The sequence below is a fragment of the Elephas maximus genome, chromosome 13 (genome assembly GCF_024166365.1).
Source record: "Elephas maximus indicus isolate mEleMax1 chromosome 13, mEleMax1 primary haplotype, whole genome shotgun sequence".
Lineage (NCBI taxonomy): Eukaryota > Metazoa > Chordata > Mammalia > Proboscidea > Elephantidae > Elephas > Elephas maximus.
The window spans coordinates 63,267,390-63,288,090 of record NC_064831.1 but is presented as its reverse complement, the minus strand read 5'-3'; the positions used below and the strand labels follow the sequence as shown (position 1 = coordinate 63,288,090).

The 20,701-nt window shown below is 37.5% G+C and overlaps 1 protein-coding gene across 8 annotated transcripts in view; it reads right to left on the bottom strand.

Moving 5' to 3' along the window:
• Positions 1 to 20,701, bottom strand: part of NEO1 (neogenin 1) — a 219,602-nt gene that overhangs the window by 143,615 nt on the left and 55,286 nt on the right. For all 8 annotated transcript variants that reach the window (XM_049852788.1, XM_049852791.1, XM_049852794.1 and 5 more), the window contains 3 exons: positions 8,849 to 9,166; positions 2,506 to 2,781; positions 1,670 to 1,823 (listed from right to left, as the gene is read on the bottom strand). In XM_049852788.1, coding sequence (XP_049708745.1) covers positions 1,670 to 1,823; positions 2,506 to 2,781; positions 8,849 to 9,166 — 748 coding nt within the window. The remainder of the gene's footprint in view (positions 1 to 1,669; positions 1,824 to 2,505; positions 2,782 to 8,848; positions 9,167 to 20,701) is intronic.

Genomic DNA, 20,701 nt, shown 5'->3' with positions numbered 1-20,701 from the left:
TATTTCTTCAGAAAGTCCTCCTAAGATGATAAAAAATAAAAATTTTTTAAATAACTAATTACAGTTTTCCTACTCCTGATAAAGGTTTTGTTCTAACATGTAGCCAATTAAAATTTCTGCTTTTAGAACTTGAAACTTTAATCTCCTATTTCATAGTTCCCTCTTTTTCAGCAAAAAAAATTGAAAAAAAAAAACCTCTCTTGAAATCGCTGCATAATATTTAACTAGGAAGAGGGGAGAAGGAAGGAAGGAAGCAAAATATGGGCAGAAGTTGGTGGCTAGATGGGAGCTGGGAAAGAAATCAGGTGGTGCTGGAGATGATACCATCAGTTTTGCTAATGGAACATGTGAGGAACAATCTGATTACATTCTATCATCCTCACTGATCATGAAGGTTGATACACCCTGCTGACTAGACAGATACCCCTTTCCATGACAAATTAAGTGTCTGGTCACTTTTGATTACCTAGTTGGGAAACACTAGGCTTGTTCAGTCTAAATCAATAGCCACTAGCCACATGTGGTTACTATAACACTTGAAATGTGGCTAGTATGACCAAGGAACTGAATTTTTTATTTTATTTATTTTTCATTTAAAAACTACAGCAGCATAAAAATAATTTTCACTACCTACAAGCTTTATTGTTTTGGTAGAAGCACATTTCACTTTAACTATCCCATTGCATAACTACTACTATTTTATTGTAGTGCACAAGTACTTTTTACTTATTTTAATATGGCTACCATAAAAATTTAAATTACATATGGGGCTTGCATTATGCTTCTGTTGGGCAGCACTGCTCTCTAGACAAGTGGCCCTCAACTGGGAGCAATTTTGCCTCCCCAAAGGATATTTAGTAATATCTAGAGACATTTTTGGTTGTCACCACTTGGGGTGCTATTGATAGCCAGTGATGGAGGCTAGGAGTGCTGCTACACATCCTAGAATGCACAGGATAGTCCTCCAATGACAAAGAATTATCTGGCCCAAAATGTCAATAATGCCAAGCTTAGGAAACCCTGCTCTAAAGTGTCAAATTACAAGTCATAGATTGGATGTTGGAAACAAAATACATATTCCATTACCACCACCACCACCACCCCAGTTCTTCCATCACAGTACAGCTGAGAAAAGCGCTTATTACTTAAAGAAGCAATGAAGGGGATGAAAGGGGTAAGAGGGTGGTTGGTGCTCACTGACACGACTTTTGTGGAAGAGGAAGAATTTGTAATGATAGCAGAAGGCAGGTATGATTTTATCAGGCAAAAGGATAAAGAGCACATGTTCCTATATTGTCTGAGCAAAGAAAAAACTATAATCAACAGAATGCATATGAGAATAAGTGAGAAGACTCATGCTGGTCAGGACTTAGAAGTTCTTGTAACAATTTAAGGAAGGCTGTCCAAAAGCATTAAGCCAAGTAAATGCAGCTTCAGAAAGAACAAATGGAAATAATTATCTCTTAATATTTTGAAAGTAGTTTTTTCTTTAAACATCCTTACCAGATACAGCACATATAAATGTATTTCGAGGATGACATATGAACATTACAATGTTTTTAAATAAAAATAAAATAGGTAACCACTGTGTATTAATCGATAGTTCCAAATAGAATTAGACTAAGTCTCAAGATAAGGCTAAAAAGGCTTTTAGGCAGACAATAGTTACCTTTCTGTGTCAAGCGCCTCCTCATTTTTCATCCATCTAATGGTTGGAGTAGGAAGTCCGGAAGCAACACACGGCAACACTGCACTCTGACCAATGACTCTGACTAAGGAAGATGGTTGCTTCAAAAACATCAAGTTTGAGGTAACCTCAGGATCTAGAAAAAGTATACATAAATAAAAGACAATAATTATGAAAGCACTTTACCGCTTTAATGATGAGGAACAGTTAATTTCTAGGCAGTCTATGTGGCTTTATATGACAAAGTACATTTTAAGCAAAAATGACACAGAGAACTCCATTTAAATTAGTGATATTTCTTAAATACCTTCTATGTGCAAAGCATTGTGCTAGGCTCTGCAGTTCTTAAAAATAAATAAGTTACAGCTCCTGCCTTCAGGGTACTTACTGGTCAACTGGAGGAAACGTGACATGAATCTCTCATGTTAAAAGAAAAAATAAATGCCACATGAGTAAACCAGATTCTTACAAGTGAAAGGATCTAACCATAAAAGGCACTGTATTTTGAGACAGCAGGAGAAGATAGGGGCTTGACAAAAGACACAGTACTAATGGTTTTTTGGCCAAGAACAATGTACTTATATTAGATGCTGAACATACTTCATTGCTTGACAGAGTTTTACTGATTAATGTATTCATTAAAGATTGAACCTTTCTGGCATGTTTTCTTCTTTTTACCGTTGTAAGAAACTGAGGCTCCTTATACTGACAATAACATGCCACACCACATATTAACAGCGCTTACTTAAAAACATCTAAAGAACAAGTTTTAGCCATTAATGAATCTAAAAACATTTGTCTCGATCATGAGTTAATACCTGGAAGAACTTTCAATTCAGCTTCATCACTATACTTTGGTGGCCCACCACTTTCAACTACACAGCGATAAAGTCCCTCATCTCCTTCAGTCACGTTGCTGATGACCAGCGTTCCACTTGGAAGCTTGATAACTCTGTCATCCAGAAGAAGGGGCTGTCTGTTCTGTTCCCATCTCACAAATGAGACCAAATCTGCATTAACTTCACAATTCAGAACTGCGTTGTTCCCAGCATAAGCAGAGGAAGGCTCTGGCTGGCTGGCAAATCTTGGAAGACCTGGACAGTAAAAGAAATAAAATATAGTTAAGCACTGCTAAAAAATATAGTCATTGAGGCCAGGATCAAGTCAGTCTGAGTGGTCACAATATGCGGCAGAGCCAGGGCTGAGAAGAAGATCCACGTGGCCAGGGGATTGATTACATACAGGGATATTGAGCAAATAAGTAAATGTGTCAAGGATAATCAGAGTCCGATTTCACACAGGTGAAGAAGCAAGGTATAAATATGTAAAAGGAGAAGGGCAGAATAAACCCCATGGGTATTTGATGAGAATGGAGGTATCATCCTATACTTATGGTTTTATATAATTATAGATAGGTATGGAAATATATATCAACACAAATGCCACAAATGTGTATGTGTGAAGAATATATACATTTCATACACAATAATTACATACACATTAATTAATAAATATACATACGTTTCCCAGCTATGGCCACTGAGAAGGCCCAGAATCAGTGTTATTCCAGTAGATACAGTACATACAGTGACCAGATCTTGGCTTTTAATACCATTTTTCACTACAAGGAACCAGGGCTCCTTGGAGAAACAGTTAATTCTAGGACTGGAGTAGGGAAAGTACAAGACAAGTCTGGAATATCTTGTGACAGAAAGTAAGGAAGTGTCCAAAGAACAATGAAGCCTTGTCAAAAGGACACAAAAGTCAACCTGAAGGGAGTTTCTTCTGGCTACACCTGGGATAATCATAATAATGCATTATGACTCTGAATAAAACAGCAATCTATGAGTTCATGCTAATACAAACAAACACATACTTGGAGGAGAAGGAAAACTCTACCTTACAAAAATTATGAAACTAGAAAAAATCACCATTTGACAACCATGGCAGTATTATTAATTCAAGTAAGAATCATCAATGGATGCTAAAACTAGAGGTGAAAGTCTAATGAGAAACACAATATTAAAGTATCTCTTCCTAAAATTGTTAGGTGCCAAGGAGTCAGTTCCGACTCACAGTAACCCTATGCACAACAGAACGAAACACCACCAGTCCTGTGCTGTCCTCACAATCATTGCTAATACTTATTACTAATTAACAGAAGTATTAAAATAGTTATTAGCTTTACCCTGGAGAATATGTCATAGACCATCACTATTGTTGTTGTATGCCACTCAGTCAATTTCAACTCATAGCGATGCTACAGGACAGAGATGAACTGGCCCCAAAGGTTTCCTAGGCTGTAATCTACAGGAGAAGATCTCCAGGTCTTTCTCCCACAAAGCCGCTGGTGGCTTCAAACCGCAGACCTTTCAGCCAGCAGCTGAGGACTTAACCATTGCACCACCAGGGCTCTACAGACCGTAACAACGAAGTAATAGAAGTTAACAGAACAAAACATTACAAGCTTCCTGATATGATGCCCTGAAAAGAACACAACATCATTTCTGTAGCATTCCTACCCCCAGATGCAAAACCTGAATCTATTCACAAGGGAAAAATAGACAAACCCTAAATTAGAGATATTTTACAAAATAACACTTTAAATATCAAATTCATGAAAGACAAAGACAAACTGAAAAACTGTTCACTGTTCCAGATAGAGTCTGAAGCAACACAACAAATATATGACACACCATCTTGGGCCAGAAAGGAAACAGGGGAAAAGAAGTTCCTGCTTTTGCCTTCTGCGATAAAGAACATTACTGAGACAATCACTGAAATCTGGCACCTACAGATTGGATGTAGTATTGTATTACAGTTAATTTCCTGATTTTGATGGGTGTAAGGTGGCGCAAACGGTTTACGTTAGACTGCTAACCAAAAGGCTGGCAGTTCGAACCCACCCAGCGGCTCCACAGAAGACAAAGTGTGGTGATCTGCTTCTGTTAACATTACAGTCAAGAAAACCCTACAGTGCAATTTTACTATGTAACACATGGGGTTGCCATGAGTTGGACCTGGCTCCATGGCAACTAACAACAACAGTGGTTATATAAGAGAAAGTCCTTGTTTTAGGTAAGGGTATAGGGTTGCCATGAGTTGGAATGGAATCATCTCAATGACAGTGGATTTTTTTTGGTTTGATGTGGTTGAAGGCACCCTGGTGGCACAGTGGTTAACACAATTGGTTGCTAACAGAAAGGCAGGCAGTTTGAACCTACCAGCCGCTTCACAGGAGAAAGATGTAGCAGTCTGCTTCCGTAAAGATTAGAGCCTTGGAAACCCTATGGGGCAGTTCTACTGTGTCCTATAGGGTCACCATGAGTCAGAGTCAACTTGATGGCAATGGGTTTGGTTTTTCCAGTTTTTGTTTCATGGGGCCACATGTCTGCAACTTAACACTTAAACATTCAGGAAAAAAAAATGTGTGTGTGTATAGTGGGAAAGGAGAGAAAATAATAAGAAAATGAAGTAAATGTTATCAGAGAATCTGGTATATAGGATTTCCCGGTTCTATTCCTGCAATTACTGCAATTATTCTGTAAGTTGAACTTATTTCAAAATAAAATGTTAAGAAAAATGGAGCCATAAATATTCCATAAATGGAACCAAATGTAGTGGGCTAGGAGCATCAGTTCTGGAGCCAAATAACCTAAATTTGAACTACAACTCCACCACTTCGTGGCTGTGGAAAATTATCAAATTCCTTAACTTCTCTCTAAGCCTAAGTTTCTCCAACAGTAATATGAGAACAAGAGGCCTGTTTCAGAGGGTGGTTAAAACAGATTAAACTCATAGACAGATAACCCATATATTGCATGTTGTTGTTCAGTGCCATCGAACAATGTTCCACTGCTATTCATAAGGTTTTCTGGCTAATTTTTTCAGATATAGACTGCTAGGTCCTTCTTTCTAGTCTGTCTTTGTCTGGAAGCCAGGCTGAAACCTGTCCACCATGGGTGACCCTGCTGGTATTTGAAATACCAGTGACATAGCTTCCAGGATCACAGCAACAGGTAAGCCACCACAATATGACAAACTGACAGTCATGTGTGGATACACAGCATTGTGCCTATAATAATAAACAAATACTAGCTATTATTATTATTAACAATAGTAGGATCTGAAAAGTGACTCTGGAAATTCTCAGACTGCAACAGAATGTTTCTTTAAAGACTAACAAACATATTAAATCATAAGAAACAATTCCAGGTTTTCTAGTTTTATGTGGTGAATTTGTACAAATGTCAATGAAAAACTTAGTTTTCTAGCCCTGCTACAAATTTTTTATTCCAAGAGTATTTTTAAAGGAAAGAAATAAATATATAATTACCTAAATACCTACTTTTAGGAAACCAGTAATTAGAAGAAATTAACAAAGATAAACACAGAAGCTAATTAAGTAAGAAAAACAACCTTAAATAAAACCAAGAGCTGATTAAAGTAAAAAAAAAAAAACAAAAAAAACCCTCTTTCTTGAGATCTCATGAAGATGAGTAATTTTTAAAAATATAAACCTACAACATATGGGGAGTCAGCAGACAAGAGATTTCAAAAAGTTTCCGAACAGAGAAAGCAGATGGGGGATTAGTAACTGATACAGGCAGGGAATGTGGCAGCTTCCTGCGCTCATCAGAAGAGAGCCAGTTGGTCCTGCTGCCTAGGGAGAATTGCAGGAGAAAACAGGGAGAGAGCGGAAGTGAGACATGGGGCTGACATCCCATTCCCCCACCTTTGGGCACCACCAACACCCACAGCCAGGCTACTGACCAGGCAGCAGAGCAGAAATTTCTGTTGAAGGGAAATGACAGCCCAGAAAATACCTCTCAGAGTTAATTCTATGAGCTATCTACTTAGTGTGCTTTTAGGAATTTCCCTTCTTGCTTTTCTTGGCCCAAATCAGTTTCTAGTGGTTGCAACCAAAGAATCCTAACCAATAGTCTTTTTGAACAGCAATGTGGCAATTTTTAAAAATAGTTTTATTGAGATCTAACTTATATACTACAAAGTTTACCATTTTAAGTGCACAATTCAATGGCTTTTAGTATACTCATAGTTGTACAACCATTGGGCCACAGATCTAATTTTAGAACATTTTCATCACATTCTAAAAAGAAACCTTGTACTCATCAGCAGTCCTTTTCCATCCTCCCAGCCCACCCTCCCCCTCCCCCCCATACTCAGCCCCAGACAGCCACTGATCTACCTTCCCTCTATAGATTTGCCTATTCTGGACATTCCATATATGAAACCACACAATATGTGCTCTTTTGTTACTCAATGTTTTTGAGGTTCATCTATGTTATAGTATATATCAGGGCTTCATTTTTTTTAATTGCCAAATAATATTCTACTGTATGGACATACCATGCTTTGGTTAGCCATTCATCAGTTTATGGACATTGAAGTTGTTCCCATTTTCTGGCTATTATAAATAATGCTATTATGAACATTCATGTGCAAATTATGTGGACATATCTTTTAATTTCTCTTGGGTAGATACCCAGGAGTGGAGTTATTGGGTCATATGGTAACTCTGGAAACCCTGGTGGCATAGTGGTTAAGAGCTACAGCTACTAACCAAAAGGTCAGCAGTTTCTAAGAGGAATAATGGACAAACTTAGTGGAGGAGAAGAGAGGGAAAGTAGAAGGGAAAGGATTTACAGGCAGTAAGGAAACCATGAGCAAAGGCCAGAAGGCAGGGAATAAAAGGGAACCGAAAACATTCAGTATTGCCAGAGTTAAAAAATGTCGTGATGAGGGTGGTGGTTGTGGGGCAGGGTGGAGCATTCAAAAATGAGGCTGAAGAAGTGGGGGCCAGCTGATGAAAGGTCTCAAGAGGTCTGTTAAAGAGTTTAGGTATTAATTTCAGGTTACTGGAAAGCCACTGAAGGTGAGAAGAGTGCTCTGACCACTGTGTGGAGCCTGGTCAGGAGAAGAGCAAGAATGACGTGGCAGAGTTACAAGGTTGTGGAAAAATCCAGTGAGGAATGATGAGTAACGGACCCGAATATAGAGGCATTATAGAGAATTAGGACAGCTTAGAGGAAGGGATCAAGAATGATGCCCAAATAAGAGATATTTAAGAATATAAATGATAAACAGAAGCTGCCTTAAATGAAATTACTGAGGTAGTCGTTATGCTAATTTATCAAACACGTTGGAGAAAGCCTGGCAAATAGACGTTAAAGAGGAAAAAAGAAAAAAAAATTGTACAAAGGGCCATTTTTTTTTTTTTTTTCTCTTTTTACTGTGGCTGTAGAATAACTACAGTGGCTTTACATCAAACTCAAATTCGACTTTGAATATTTGGCCCCAAAGAGAAAAAGAGCCATAGTGCTCTGAATGAATGAGCAAATACACCCTGGAGTGAGCATGAGATGGGAGACCATGACCCTGGAGTGGGAATTAGATGGGAGACCACTCCCTTAGTCAGATTCCATTTTCACTTGCTAGCATTTCACCAAAAAAAAAAAAGAAAATTCTTTTTTTTTTTTCCCCAAGGTGAGTGAAAATACTGGACTTAAAGATAACATAATTTTTAATAACATAAACATGACACTGTTTAACAAAAACCAACTACTTCATCTGGTACACACTGACAATGTATCTGAGAAACACTGTCACTGTCCACCATGTAACAGGCATGACTAACCTGACAACTTTCTGTGCTCCACCTTACCATACATGTCCTATTGATTTTTCACAACTGCAGTAACTCATGATGTCACTTATTTGGTTAATGCATAAAGGACCTACATTCTGGCTATATTGCCAATTACACAAAACCATACTAAATGGTCTCTGTTGGGTAGGATAAACGTTAGCAAGCAAAGCGACTCAATTCTTCTATACTACTACTTCCCCTGCCATTTCCACGTTTAAAAAAACAAAAAAAGGGAAGAACTGGCCCAGTACTTCTGACAGTAACTTTAACTCCTCTAAATCCTGAGATAAGTGAAACGCACAACAATTTATTTTCTACAGCACAAACTACAGCAAGTTCTCATGCAGTCACATACACAGAGTATCTGCTCAATTGATACTTGTTAAATAAGTGTATTTGTTGTTATCAATTAAATGAAAACTCCAGGATAATACTGCTTTTACCACAATTTACTATTTACAGAAATTTGAAAATACAAACCAATAACTTACCTGCTACTGTGAGTTTGGCCGTTCTGCTGACAATAGTTCCAAGGCTCTCAACGGTGGCCACACACTGATAATAACCTTCATCAGGTTTATTGTGTTTGGAATGCACCACATTGCTGATAAATAAGGATCCATCCGGGAGAAGCTGGCGTCGATCATCTGATACTAAGTTTAAAAAAGTCCCATCTTTTTTCCATTCAATTTTTGGAGAAGGCTCAGAATATGCTGAACAGTTTAATATAACAGAAGAGCCTCGAACTGAGAGTGTATCCACTGGCTCCACCAGAAAATAAAATGGAGTGAATGTTCGAATGCTGGCTCCTATTAAAAAAAAAAAAAAAAAACCACCAAAGTTAAGCAAAATTTTCTACTATTGCTGTAGGAAAATATAACATGTGCAAAAATTATTCTTAAATGGTTTACTCTTTGGGCAAGATATAAAGATACAGGCAGTCCCCGGATTACAAACGAGTTCCACTCCTCAATCTGTATTTAAGTTGAATCTGTACGTAAATGGAAACAGGTATGGTTCGTATCTAACAACAGTTAGTCAAGTGCTTGTGTTAGTACATGGTATATAGTGTACCATTCTATGCATAAAAAACATTAAATACTTCAGCTACACTAAAACATCTTTAATATAATAATAACAACGTTTTGATGTGCGCAGCAAAGTAGCACCCATTTGTTATTATGAACCACTGTACGTACCTCAGATTTTTAATATAATAGCCTTTAAGGGGGGGACTGGTTTGTTAACTACGGGTTGTACATAAGTCAGATGTTCGTCAGCTGGGGGCTACCTGTAGTCATTTCACTACTATTGATGAAAAATTTACTTTTTACTAGGAAAACAACAGCTGACCCACTTAGAAAAAGGACATCAGGGAAAAAAAAGACCCTGACAGCTAAGCTAATCAACCCTTGTTAGATGATATGAATCTCAATCTCTAGTAAAAGTTACATTTCAAGTTATACAATAAAATTTTTACATACTAAAATTACTGTATCAAATTTTCTATGAAACATAAAGGAAAAATATTAAAATGATTACTTGTTAATAAGGTACCTTTCCTATGCTTATAGGCCATTTGTATTTCTTTCATAAATTCTCTATACATATACTTTCTAATGGAGTATTCATCCTATTGACTTAAAAAGCAATCTTTGGGCACGGCTGTCATGTTTTTGCAAATACTCTTTTTTCTCACGTTGATTTTATGATTTTCTTCTTAAGAAAAAAAATTTACATAAAATTAAATCTTGTTAAAGGTCTCCATCATCCCAAGATTATTAAGCACTCCAGCCTTGTTTCCTTCTAATACTTTTGTGGTTTCATTTTTTACATTTAATCTTCATCTAGAATTCATTTTTATATGGAGAGCATTGTTCGGACCAGCGTTAATTTTTCTGGACAAGTTGTTTCGACACAGGAAGAACAAAATTTAAAGGAAACGTTTGTTATGGGCCTTATATTTTGAGCCAGGAAAATCTTTCCCATTTAAAGATCTACCTCTTTTCCTCAAAGAAATTACTAAACAACTCCCTCGTGAACAACTCAATTTATAATCAGATGAAACCAAAACTGTTTTTCAAACATATACAAGCATCTCTCTTTAAATCTTATTTACATTATCAACTTAAGAATGGTACTTAATATGATAAGATGAATGACTGGCTCTAAATAAATATGAAATATAAAACATACTGACAGACAGGAAGGAAATAATATTCAATTAAAAAAATTTTTTCTGACACTTCATTAATGAGCGAATTCCAAGCAGTCTAATCACACTTGCCGGAAAAGGGTTTCTGGTGTCCAGTCTTGGTTGATGAACATGAAATTGACTGTCAAGTCTTAAAATCCTTGAAAATGAAAGATGAGACTGGGCCATGGGACATACGGTGATGCTTGTGAAGAGCGGGCTTCTCGGTTCAAGTAGATGCACAAGACTAAATGGGCACCTCCCGTCTGGAGGTGGGATGAGGGGGCAGAAGGGCACAGGAGATGGCTGAACGGACACGGGAAATCCAGGGTGGGAGAGGGGAGTATGCTGTCACATTATAGGGATAGTAACTAGGGTCACATAACAGTGTGTATATAAATTTTTGTATGAGAAACTAATTTGAGCTATAAACTTTCACCTAAAGCACAACAAAAATAAATAAATAATTCTTGAAAACGAGCTTAGGAATTTTTCAGAAGTAATCTGAAGTTAGTTTACTTCTCATTACTATACAAATTTTATTATTTCATTAATTTATTGGAACTATAGGAAAATAAATCAAAAATACAAACTTAAGGGCAGTACAAAATGATAGCTCAACTAAACTAAGAGAAATTACTTTTATACCTTTCCTATTACCCATTGCTGTCGAGTAGATTCTGACTCATAGCGACCCTACGGGACAGAGTGGAACTGCCCCACAGGGTTTCCAAGGAGCGTCTGGTGGATTCAAACTGTTGACCTTTCGGTTAGTACCTGTAGCTGTTCACCACCATGCCCCCTGGGTTTCCTTTATCCCACACAAATTTAAACAGCTCAGGTACTTAAGAGAGATAAATATATTAAATCGGCAGTCAAAATATGCATATTAGCAATTTAAAATATTATGTTAATAGACAAATTTAATTTTAAAATTAGAACAAGTTTTTTGTCATTTGAAAATACAAAAAAATAGCTACAGTAATTTTTTTAAATAATTTTTATTGTGCTTTAAGTGAAAGTTTACAAATCAAGTCAGTCTCTCACATATAAGCTTATATACACCTTACTCCATACTCCCACTTACTCTCCCCCTAATGAGTCAGCCCACTCCCTCCTTCCAGTCTCTCCTTTCGTGACCAGTTTGCCAGTTTCTAACCCTCTCTACCCTCCTATCTCCCCTCCAGACAGGAAATGCCAACACAGTCTCAAGTGTCCACCTGATACAAGTAGCTCACTCTTCGTTAGCATCTCTCTCCAACCCATTGTCCAGTCCCTTCCATGTCTGATGTGTTGTCTTCGGGAATGGTTCCTGTCCTGGGCCAACAGAAGGTTTGGGGACCATGACCATCAGGATTCCTCTAGTCTCAGTCAGACCATTAAGTCTGGTCTTTTTATGAGAATTTGGGGTCTGCATCCCACTGATCTCCTGCTCCCTCAGGGGTTCTCTGTCGTGCTCCCTGTCAGGGCAGTTGTTGGTTGTGGCCGGGCACCATCTAGTTCTTCTGGTCTCAGGATGATGTAAGTCTCTAGTTCATGTGGCCCTTTCTGTCTCTTGGGCTCATAGTTATCGTGTGACCTTGGTGTTCATTCTCCTTTGATCCAAGTGGGTTGAGACCAATTGATGCATCTTAGATGGCCGCTTGTTAGCATTTAAGACCCCAGACGCCACATTTCAAAGTGGGATGCAGAATGTTTTCATAATAGTATTATTTTGCCACTTGACTTATAAGTCCCCTTAAGCCATAGTCCCCAACCCCCGCCGCCCTTGCTCCGCTGACCGTTGAAGCATTCAGTTTATCCCGGAAACTTCTTTGCTTTTGGTCCAATCCAGTTGAGCTGACCGTCCGTGTATTGAGTATTGTCCTTCCCTTCACCTAAAGTAGTAGCTACACTAATTTAAATGTTTTACAGGTTAACGTTGTCTTGCTTCTGATTTATTGTCTTTTAAAAAGTTTATATCCTTATCAACCAAGTTGAACAAGAGAGTACATGTGCTTAAGAAAAAATTATACTAATAGAATACAAATGCCTTTGAAAATCAAGGAACTGCATAATTTTACAAAAAAAAAATCCAATATATATTACTTAGAATACAGTGTTACCTAAGTATTTACATGTATCATCTTTATGTATTTTATTCCCTTATTAAGAGAGAAATAACCTAAGATGTTCTCTCTTGACTTAAAACCCCTCAAAAGCTTGCCACTGCCTTTTACATAAAAATTTAAACAAACTCCTTAACTGGACTTTAATGTTACTATGTAATTCAGCTGCAGCCTATTCTCCAACCTCCCCTCGCACCATCTCCTTACACCCTCTAAAGCACGTTGGACTCCCTTCAGTTCCTCTGTATCTTCTGCCCTCTTCACATAAGCTATTCTCATCACCACCCTCTCCAGTTAACATCTATCCTTCCTTCAAACTCAACTTAAACATCACTTTTTCTCAGAAATCTGTCTGTTCCTGGTGCAGACGAGGTCAGCTCGTCCTGTTAAGCAAGCACGGCATAGCTACGTATCATACATACGTGGCATTTCAAATAGTCTTAATCTTTAACTATTTGTAAAAACTTGTTTACAGCAGAGGTTCGCAAACTTTATTGGTTCCTTTTTTTGGGGTGCTCTTATTAGCTCAGTTTTTTTTTTTTTTTTAACAGAGTACCTAAGCCAAAACAAATACCTAACAGTCATTTATTACTTAGATTCAAACCTAAGTATTTACATCTTACTAAGTTAGTAGCCTTTTGAAAAAATACATAAATTGAAAGAAAAAATAATACTTTTATTTCATTTTGAAATTACCACAATTAGTTATTATGGGAAGTAGGTATCAGGCATTGCACAACTTCTAAAATATTAGAATCAGACTGGATACTGCTACCATCATTTCCATGATGATTTTTGTACAGTACTTGCTTTTTACGAGTAAAACCAAAACCAAATCTGTTACCATTGATTCTGACTCACAGCAACCACATCAACCACCTAAAGATGTCATGTTATCAAAAGGAATGTAACATAACAAATATTGAAACTGTGAACTACTTTGAGCTAGAAGTTTGCATCCTGTCCGACAGATGTCACTGTGTTTCCCTTGAAAATCTGAATACCCCTACCAGCTCACTGAGGTGCCCTGGACTATTTCAGGGCACAGTTTGGGAATGTGGGCCCAAGATCTATCTTTCTACAGGGTTTAATTCATCATAGTCTAGTGTCCACCTTACACAGTGGATGGTATTAACCTTCAGATTATATAACTAGACAAGACCTAAAAACTTCCACTGGTTACAGTGTTGACGAGGCCAAAGGTTCCATTCCAATACTACCTATGGAAGAGACAAGCAAGCCAAGAAGAGCCAATATAATTTTTAAAGAAGAACAAGGTAAAGGGACTTTACTCATTAGTTATCAGTATTTGTAAAGCTACAATAATTAAGCCACTGTGGCCCTGGGGCAGGGATAAACAGAGCCACATAACAGGACAGAGAGCCCAGAAACACAGCTACGAATATTCGGAAGCTTGATACGCAATAGGGACCGTATTTTAAATCGACTGGGGAAAAGATGAACTACTCAATAAATGTTACTAGGGCAACTGGTTAGCATACGGTGGAGGAGGGGAAGAGATGCCTAACCACAATATGTAATAACAATAAACACTTATATACTTCTATGTACCCGACTCTGTTTTAAATACTTCTTATATATTACACGGAAACCCTGTTAGGAGCTATGGCTGCTAACCAAAAGGTCAGCAGTTCAAATCCACCAGGCGCTCACTGGAAACCCTATGGGGCAGTTCTACTCTGTCCTATAGGGTCACTATGAATTGGAATCAACTCAACAGCAATGGGTTGTTGTTGTTGTTGTTGTATATATTACACTCTCTACACTCATTTATTTAATTTTCACTACTATCTTACAAGATAGGTCCTAGTTTCATCTCTATTTTAGAGGGGAAAACTGAGACACAGAAATGTTAACTAACTTGTCCAAGGTTACACAGATAGTAACAGAGCTAGTTTGTAATCTGTTAGTGTGATCTGACCACTACTCTATAATGCCACTCATATACATATAGTATGGACTGCCAGAAGAATGAAGAAATCTGTCTTGGAAGAAGTACAGCCAGAATACTCCTTAGAAGGAGGGATGAAAAGACTTCATCTTACGTACTATGGACATGTTATCGGCAGGGACCAGTGCTTGGAGGAGGACATCATGCTTGGTAAAGCAGAGGGTCAGCAAAAAAGAGGAAGGCCCTCAATGAGATGGACTGGTAAAATGGCTACAACAACGGGCTCAAATACAGCAACGATTGTGAGGATGGCGCAGGGCTAGGCCATTTCATTCCTTTGTACATAGGGTCGCTATGAGTCAGAAGCAACTTGGCGGCACCTAACAACAACAAATACATATATAAAAATATATTCTAGACCTTAATGTAAGTAATAAAAATCTTAGAAGAAATTTTAGAAAAATACAGGAATAAATCTGAGGTTAGGCAACCTTTTAAATCAAAATAGGAAACCTCAAAGCTAGAAAAGGTAGACATGTTTCATTTCACTGCATTTAAAAAAAAAAAAAAAAACTTTTTAATGGCAAAATACCATAACAAAGCAAAGGACAAACAATAAAGTGGGGAAAAAATATTTACATCATATATGTCAGATAAAGAGTTTAAAGGGTTAAGCCATTCAATAGAAAAATGGGCAGACTCTACTATATTAACTGCAGATTTTCAGAAGACTAAATCTTAGTGGTCAGTAAGTATATAAAACGATGCTCAATGTCACCAGCAGTGAAAAAATACAAATTAAAGTAGCCATGAGATAGGTACCCTCCTCACCTTTCAGATGGTTGGGACATTTTGTTTTTGGTAATAGCTACTGCTGGTAGGAAGTCAAGGAAAAGAGTATTCTCATGCATTGCTGGTAAAAATGTAAACGGTTACAGACAGCTGCAAAATCAATTTGGGAATATCCACCAAAATTTAAAATACATCTTATCCTTCAATCTAACAATCCCACATCATGGAACAGAGCCCATAAAAATAAAAGCACCACGCTTTAGACAATATGTACTGTAATGATGATTACAACACTGTTTATAATGACCAGATAAGCACAACAGAAAAACTGTTAAAGAAACTGTGACACACTCATGCCCTACTGTAGAAGTCAGCAAGCATTTTCTGTAAAAGGCCAAACAGCAAATATTTTAGGTTTTGCAGGCCATCTGGTGTCTGTCACAACTACTTGACTCTGCCTCTGCTACACAAAAGCAGCCTTAGACAAATGGTCAAGGCTGGATTCCAATAAAACTTTATTTCTAAGAACAGGCTGTGGGGTGGATTTGGCCTCCTGACTGTAGTCTGTTGATCCCTGCACTAGAATATTATCCAGCAAAAAATGAGTTAACTGTGTTTCAGTTGATCTGAATAAGTTCTGTGAAAAATGAACAATGCAGACAAGTGAAAATAAAGAATAATACAATGTCGTTATATACATAACTGTAGGAACACTGAGAAAGGTAGCAAAGTGTGCAGCAGGCTGTTACCACTGGTTACTGGGAGAAAAGGCATGGGTGTGTGTGTGTCAGTGTTTGAGAAACAGAGAGAATAAAAATCCTCAACCAGGCATACATGGTTCCATTTAAGTAAAATTACATGTGCATATGCAAAATAGTTTCATGATAAATGTAAAATCCATTTATAAATATTACACATATGAATTTGGTAAATCTGGGTGTGTGTTCAAACTTGTGTGAATACCTGAAGTGATACATAAGAAGATACAGTTACCATAATGTTTCAGGATTATGTCAGGGTAGCGGGATTTCAGTTGATTTTTTTTTCTTTTGCCTTTGCTATACTCAGAATTACTCTGTGTCAACGTAGTATTGCTTATTTAAGCAGAAAAAAGGCTATTTCCTTATACTTTATGTACACGAAGAGGACAAAATCCCTTACGGTATAAAAAATAAGAATATTTTGATAACATTGGAATGGAGAAGACATTTGTAAGCAAGGCATAAAATCTAGAGAAGCCATGAAGGAAAGGACCGACAGGTATAATCTGACAAACTAACAACTTCTACATGGCAAAAATAAAGTTAAAATATAAGTGATAGATGGAAGTTCATATCTGCACCATGTATAACAAAAAGTCAATATCCAGTACACAGGCAGAGCTTTTACAACCCCATCAAAAAACAGGCAAAGGACAAGAACATTAATGGAAAAAGAAATACAAATAAAAAATGTAAGTTTCACCCTCACTGAAAATCCAGGAAATGCAAATTAAAATGATTTCCCATTTTTTCAGAACCACAAAGTAATTTTTAATTAATACTGTTAATGCTGCTGAGGATATGGGTAAAGGGGTTCTCTCAAATATTACTGGTGGGAATGTAAGCTGATACAGCCTTTTTTGGAGGGAAATATGGGCAGTTATCTATTAAAATTTTATGTATTTCTTTTCCTTTGGCTTAGCAATTACACTTTGATTTATTTAAAAAAAAACTTCAACACATGCACAAAGAAACAATGTTCAAGAACATTTACCACTAGCATTGTTTCTAATAGTGAAAAACTTCAAATAACCTAAATTGCTATAAATCAAAGAATGGATATAGTGCAATCATACTATAGAATAATATGTGGCTATTTAAAAGATGGAGGTATATACTCAGATGGAAGGATTGTAGAGATATATTGTTAAATTAAAAATATTCAAGTTTCAAAATATGCATAGTATTTATCACTTACGTTAAAATATATATATACATATACTGTTTTTACATGTGTGTGTGCACATTTTTAAATTGTAAATACACAGCAAAACATCTACTAGAATAAACAGTGTTTTCTCCTAGGGAGGGTGATGGCATTGGGGTGCTGATGGAGAGCGCTCTTTTTACTCCATCTATTTCTGTATTGCTTACTATTTTTATAGATGAATCATTGCTTATGTATTTTTGTCATCTTTTTTTTTAAATAACAAAAACCTTTTGTTGTTGGTGGTGAACAATCCTTTGTCGGAAACAGAAGATTATTTTTTTAAAGGACCTATCACTGTTTTCTTTAACCACTTTTTCTTTGTCATAGGAGAGGGGTTATCGGGCACTCACTCCCTGGCTGACTTTGTATAAAAACTGTCCTCAACGTCTCACCAGGGTCCTGATTCCCCATCCACTTAAGTTTGTTTTATTTTAGTTTATTATGGCCAGAGTCACTGGACAACTTGTTTTGAAATAGGCTTAATGATCCTGTCTGATGTCTTCTACATCCCAAGTCTCTTCAAATTTCTCACTTCTTAATGAAATACCTGTCACTTCTTGATAGTCTATTCCTCACTTTTTGATAGAAAGTTTCTCACTTCTTGATAGAATTCCATCTTATGAAAGGAAAATATCCTCAGGGACCTTATTTCATTTGCAATTCTCCCACCCCCAAACGTCAATAAATCACATCGCTGACTGCACACCTTAACTGTGTGGCCAGTGATAATTCTAAACTGTATTGTACCGTGAGTAAAACAATAACATACAGCGTTTGTGTACCGGCAGAAATAAAATGAAATCTCTCTGTCCTATTACCCAACAAGGTTCAAAGTTTGATGGTGGCAGAAATGCAGGGCAGAAAGATAAGCAAACATTTTTGTATACCTACAAATACAAGCATTCTGTATAATGTTATTCATTATGAGAAAATTGTCTCTTCATTATAGGTTAAGAGACTAGAGTCAAAGACTAGACTTCATATTTATTTTGCTCTTTAATAACATAATCTTTCAAACATCCTACCCCATGCAGTCAATTTCCAAATCTTAAATTCATGCTTCCTAATCCTTTGCAATACACTATTACCAGGCTCTCCTGCTTCAAATTCTCAATTTATAATTCAAGTTAAAATAGTTTAACATTTAAAGATCTCTACCAAATACATTCATGTTATCAATTAAAAGCAGGAAGCACGTAAGAGTTAACTAATGTTTTCTACCCTGTTTTGCTCCATAAGCTACTGCAGTTATCTCAGTTGACTTGATGAAGTCCTGATTAGAAAAGCAGCAATAGTAACTAAGAGCAGTGGGCAGATCTCATAAATAGTGAGGGCAGAATTGATAAGCCTTGGGAAATGAATAAATGTGGAAGTGGCAGTGAGTAAATGTGGAGTACGGGTGAAAGAAGAGTCAAGGCGACTGATAAGTCTCTGGCTTGGACAATGGCTGAATGGTGGTGCCAATCACTGAGGAATAGTACACAGTGGAGAAGATCATGGTGTCAGCTACAGATATGGAGAGATTAAGATATTTCTGGGACACAGATGTCGAGGATACACAAGCCTGGAAATCAGGGGTGATACATAACGGAGATACAGGTTGAAACTGAAATCACAGGAGAAAATGAGATAGACAAAGGAGTACAACATCTGAAGATAGCTTAAGACCAAATTCTGCAGAACACCAAGATAGAGACAAGCAGAGAAATAAAGCGTGTAAACCCTCAGATAAGAGGACAAGAGACCATGGCATCCCAGAAGTGAAAGAAATGCTCAAAAAGGAGGATGAACTGTTGAGAGTAAAATACAGATAAACATTCATTATATTTATATTGAGGTCACTGATAGCCTAGGCAAGAACGGCTTCAGTGGAGCACCAAAGGTAGATGCCAGACTGCAATGCACTGAGGAAACAGATGGAAAACAGAAGAAGCAGAGCCTGTAAAATGTAGAACTGTGCTTCTCAAATTTTAATGTGCATACAAATCACCTAGGGATCTTGTTAAAATTCCTATTGGGATCCAGTAGTTCTGGGGTGGAGCCTGAGATTCTGCATTTGTAACAAGTTCCCAGGTGAGGCAGAGGCTGCCAGTCCACAAATGACACTTCGAAGGAAAAAGAGTATAGATAACACTTTCAAATAATTTGGCTATAAAAGGTAAAGGAAAGGTAGGTTGTTAAGTAAAGAAGAACTGAGCTTTTTCTTCTAAATTCTGTGTAATAGAGAAGAGGCTTGAGCACATTGAAAAGCTGACAGAAAGAACCAATAGATAGGGTGAAATAGAAGATTCAAGCATGAAGAGAGTGACTGGGATCCAGGCTTCTCTCGATAAGGGAGTAACAGGGACCAACCTGCCCTCCTATCTTAGACAACTAGAAAACTGGACAAAAGCAATGAAACTATCCTTTTCAGCCACTGAGAGCCCAGGATTATGACCCCTGAGAGAAAGGTAACAAATCAAGGTGAGCTTTAACATCATCCCATCTTAGAGCCTGGAGTAGTTTCCAGGCCTCAGCACAGGAACGGGGAAACCAAAGACAGCTCTGCCGTCTCACTGAATTGCAGAAAGAGAAATCAGAGCTGGGGAGGCCAGGGTAATTGCAACTGCAAGGCAGCGTATGAAAGAGGAGAGAATGCCAGAGTTTGGCAGAAGAGTGTCCTTGAGTCTCTGGATGGATGCTAACGTACCCCATGAGGGGACTTAAGTATGTTCTCTAACCACACTAGAACTAGACTAGAGATCAGTAATAGATACCTGGAAAATCCTTAAATATTTGGAAATTAAGCAACATCCGCAGATCAAAGAAAAAAAAAATCACATGAGAAATTACAAAATATTTTGAACTTAATGAAAATAAAAATGTTATCATTGTTAGGTGCTGTTGAGTCAGTTCTAACTCATAGGGACCCCAAGTACAACAGAACAGAACACTGCCTGTTCCTGTACCATCCTCACAATTGTCGCTAGATTTGAGCCCATTGTTGATGCCACTGTGTCAATCCAATTCGTTGAGGGTCTTCCTCTTTTTGACTCACCCTCTACCTTACCAAGCCATGATGTCCTTCTCCAGGGACTGAGCCCTCCTGATAAGATGACCAAAGTACATGAGACAAAGTCTCACAATCCTCACTTCCAAAGGAGCACTCTGGCTGTACTTCTTCTAAAGACAGATTTGTGTATTCTTCTGGCAGTCTATGGTATTTTCAATATTCTCACCAACACCATAATTCAAAGGCATCAATCTTCTCTGGCCTTCTCCAGCTTTTACATGCATACGATGCGGCTGAAAATATCATGCCTTGGGTCAGGCGTACCTTAGTCTTCAAAGTGACATCTTTGTTTTTGCACCCTTAAAAGAGGTCTTT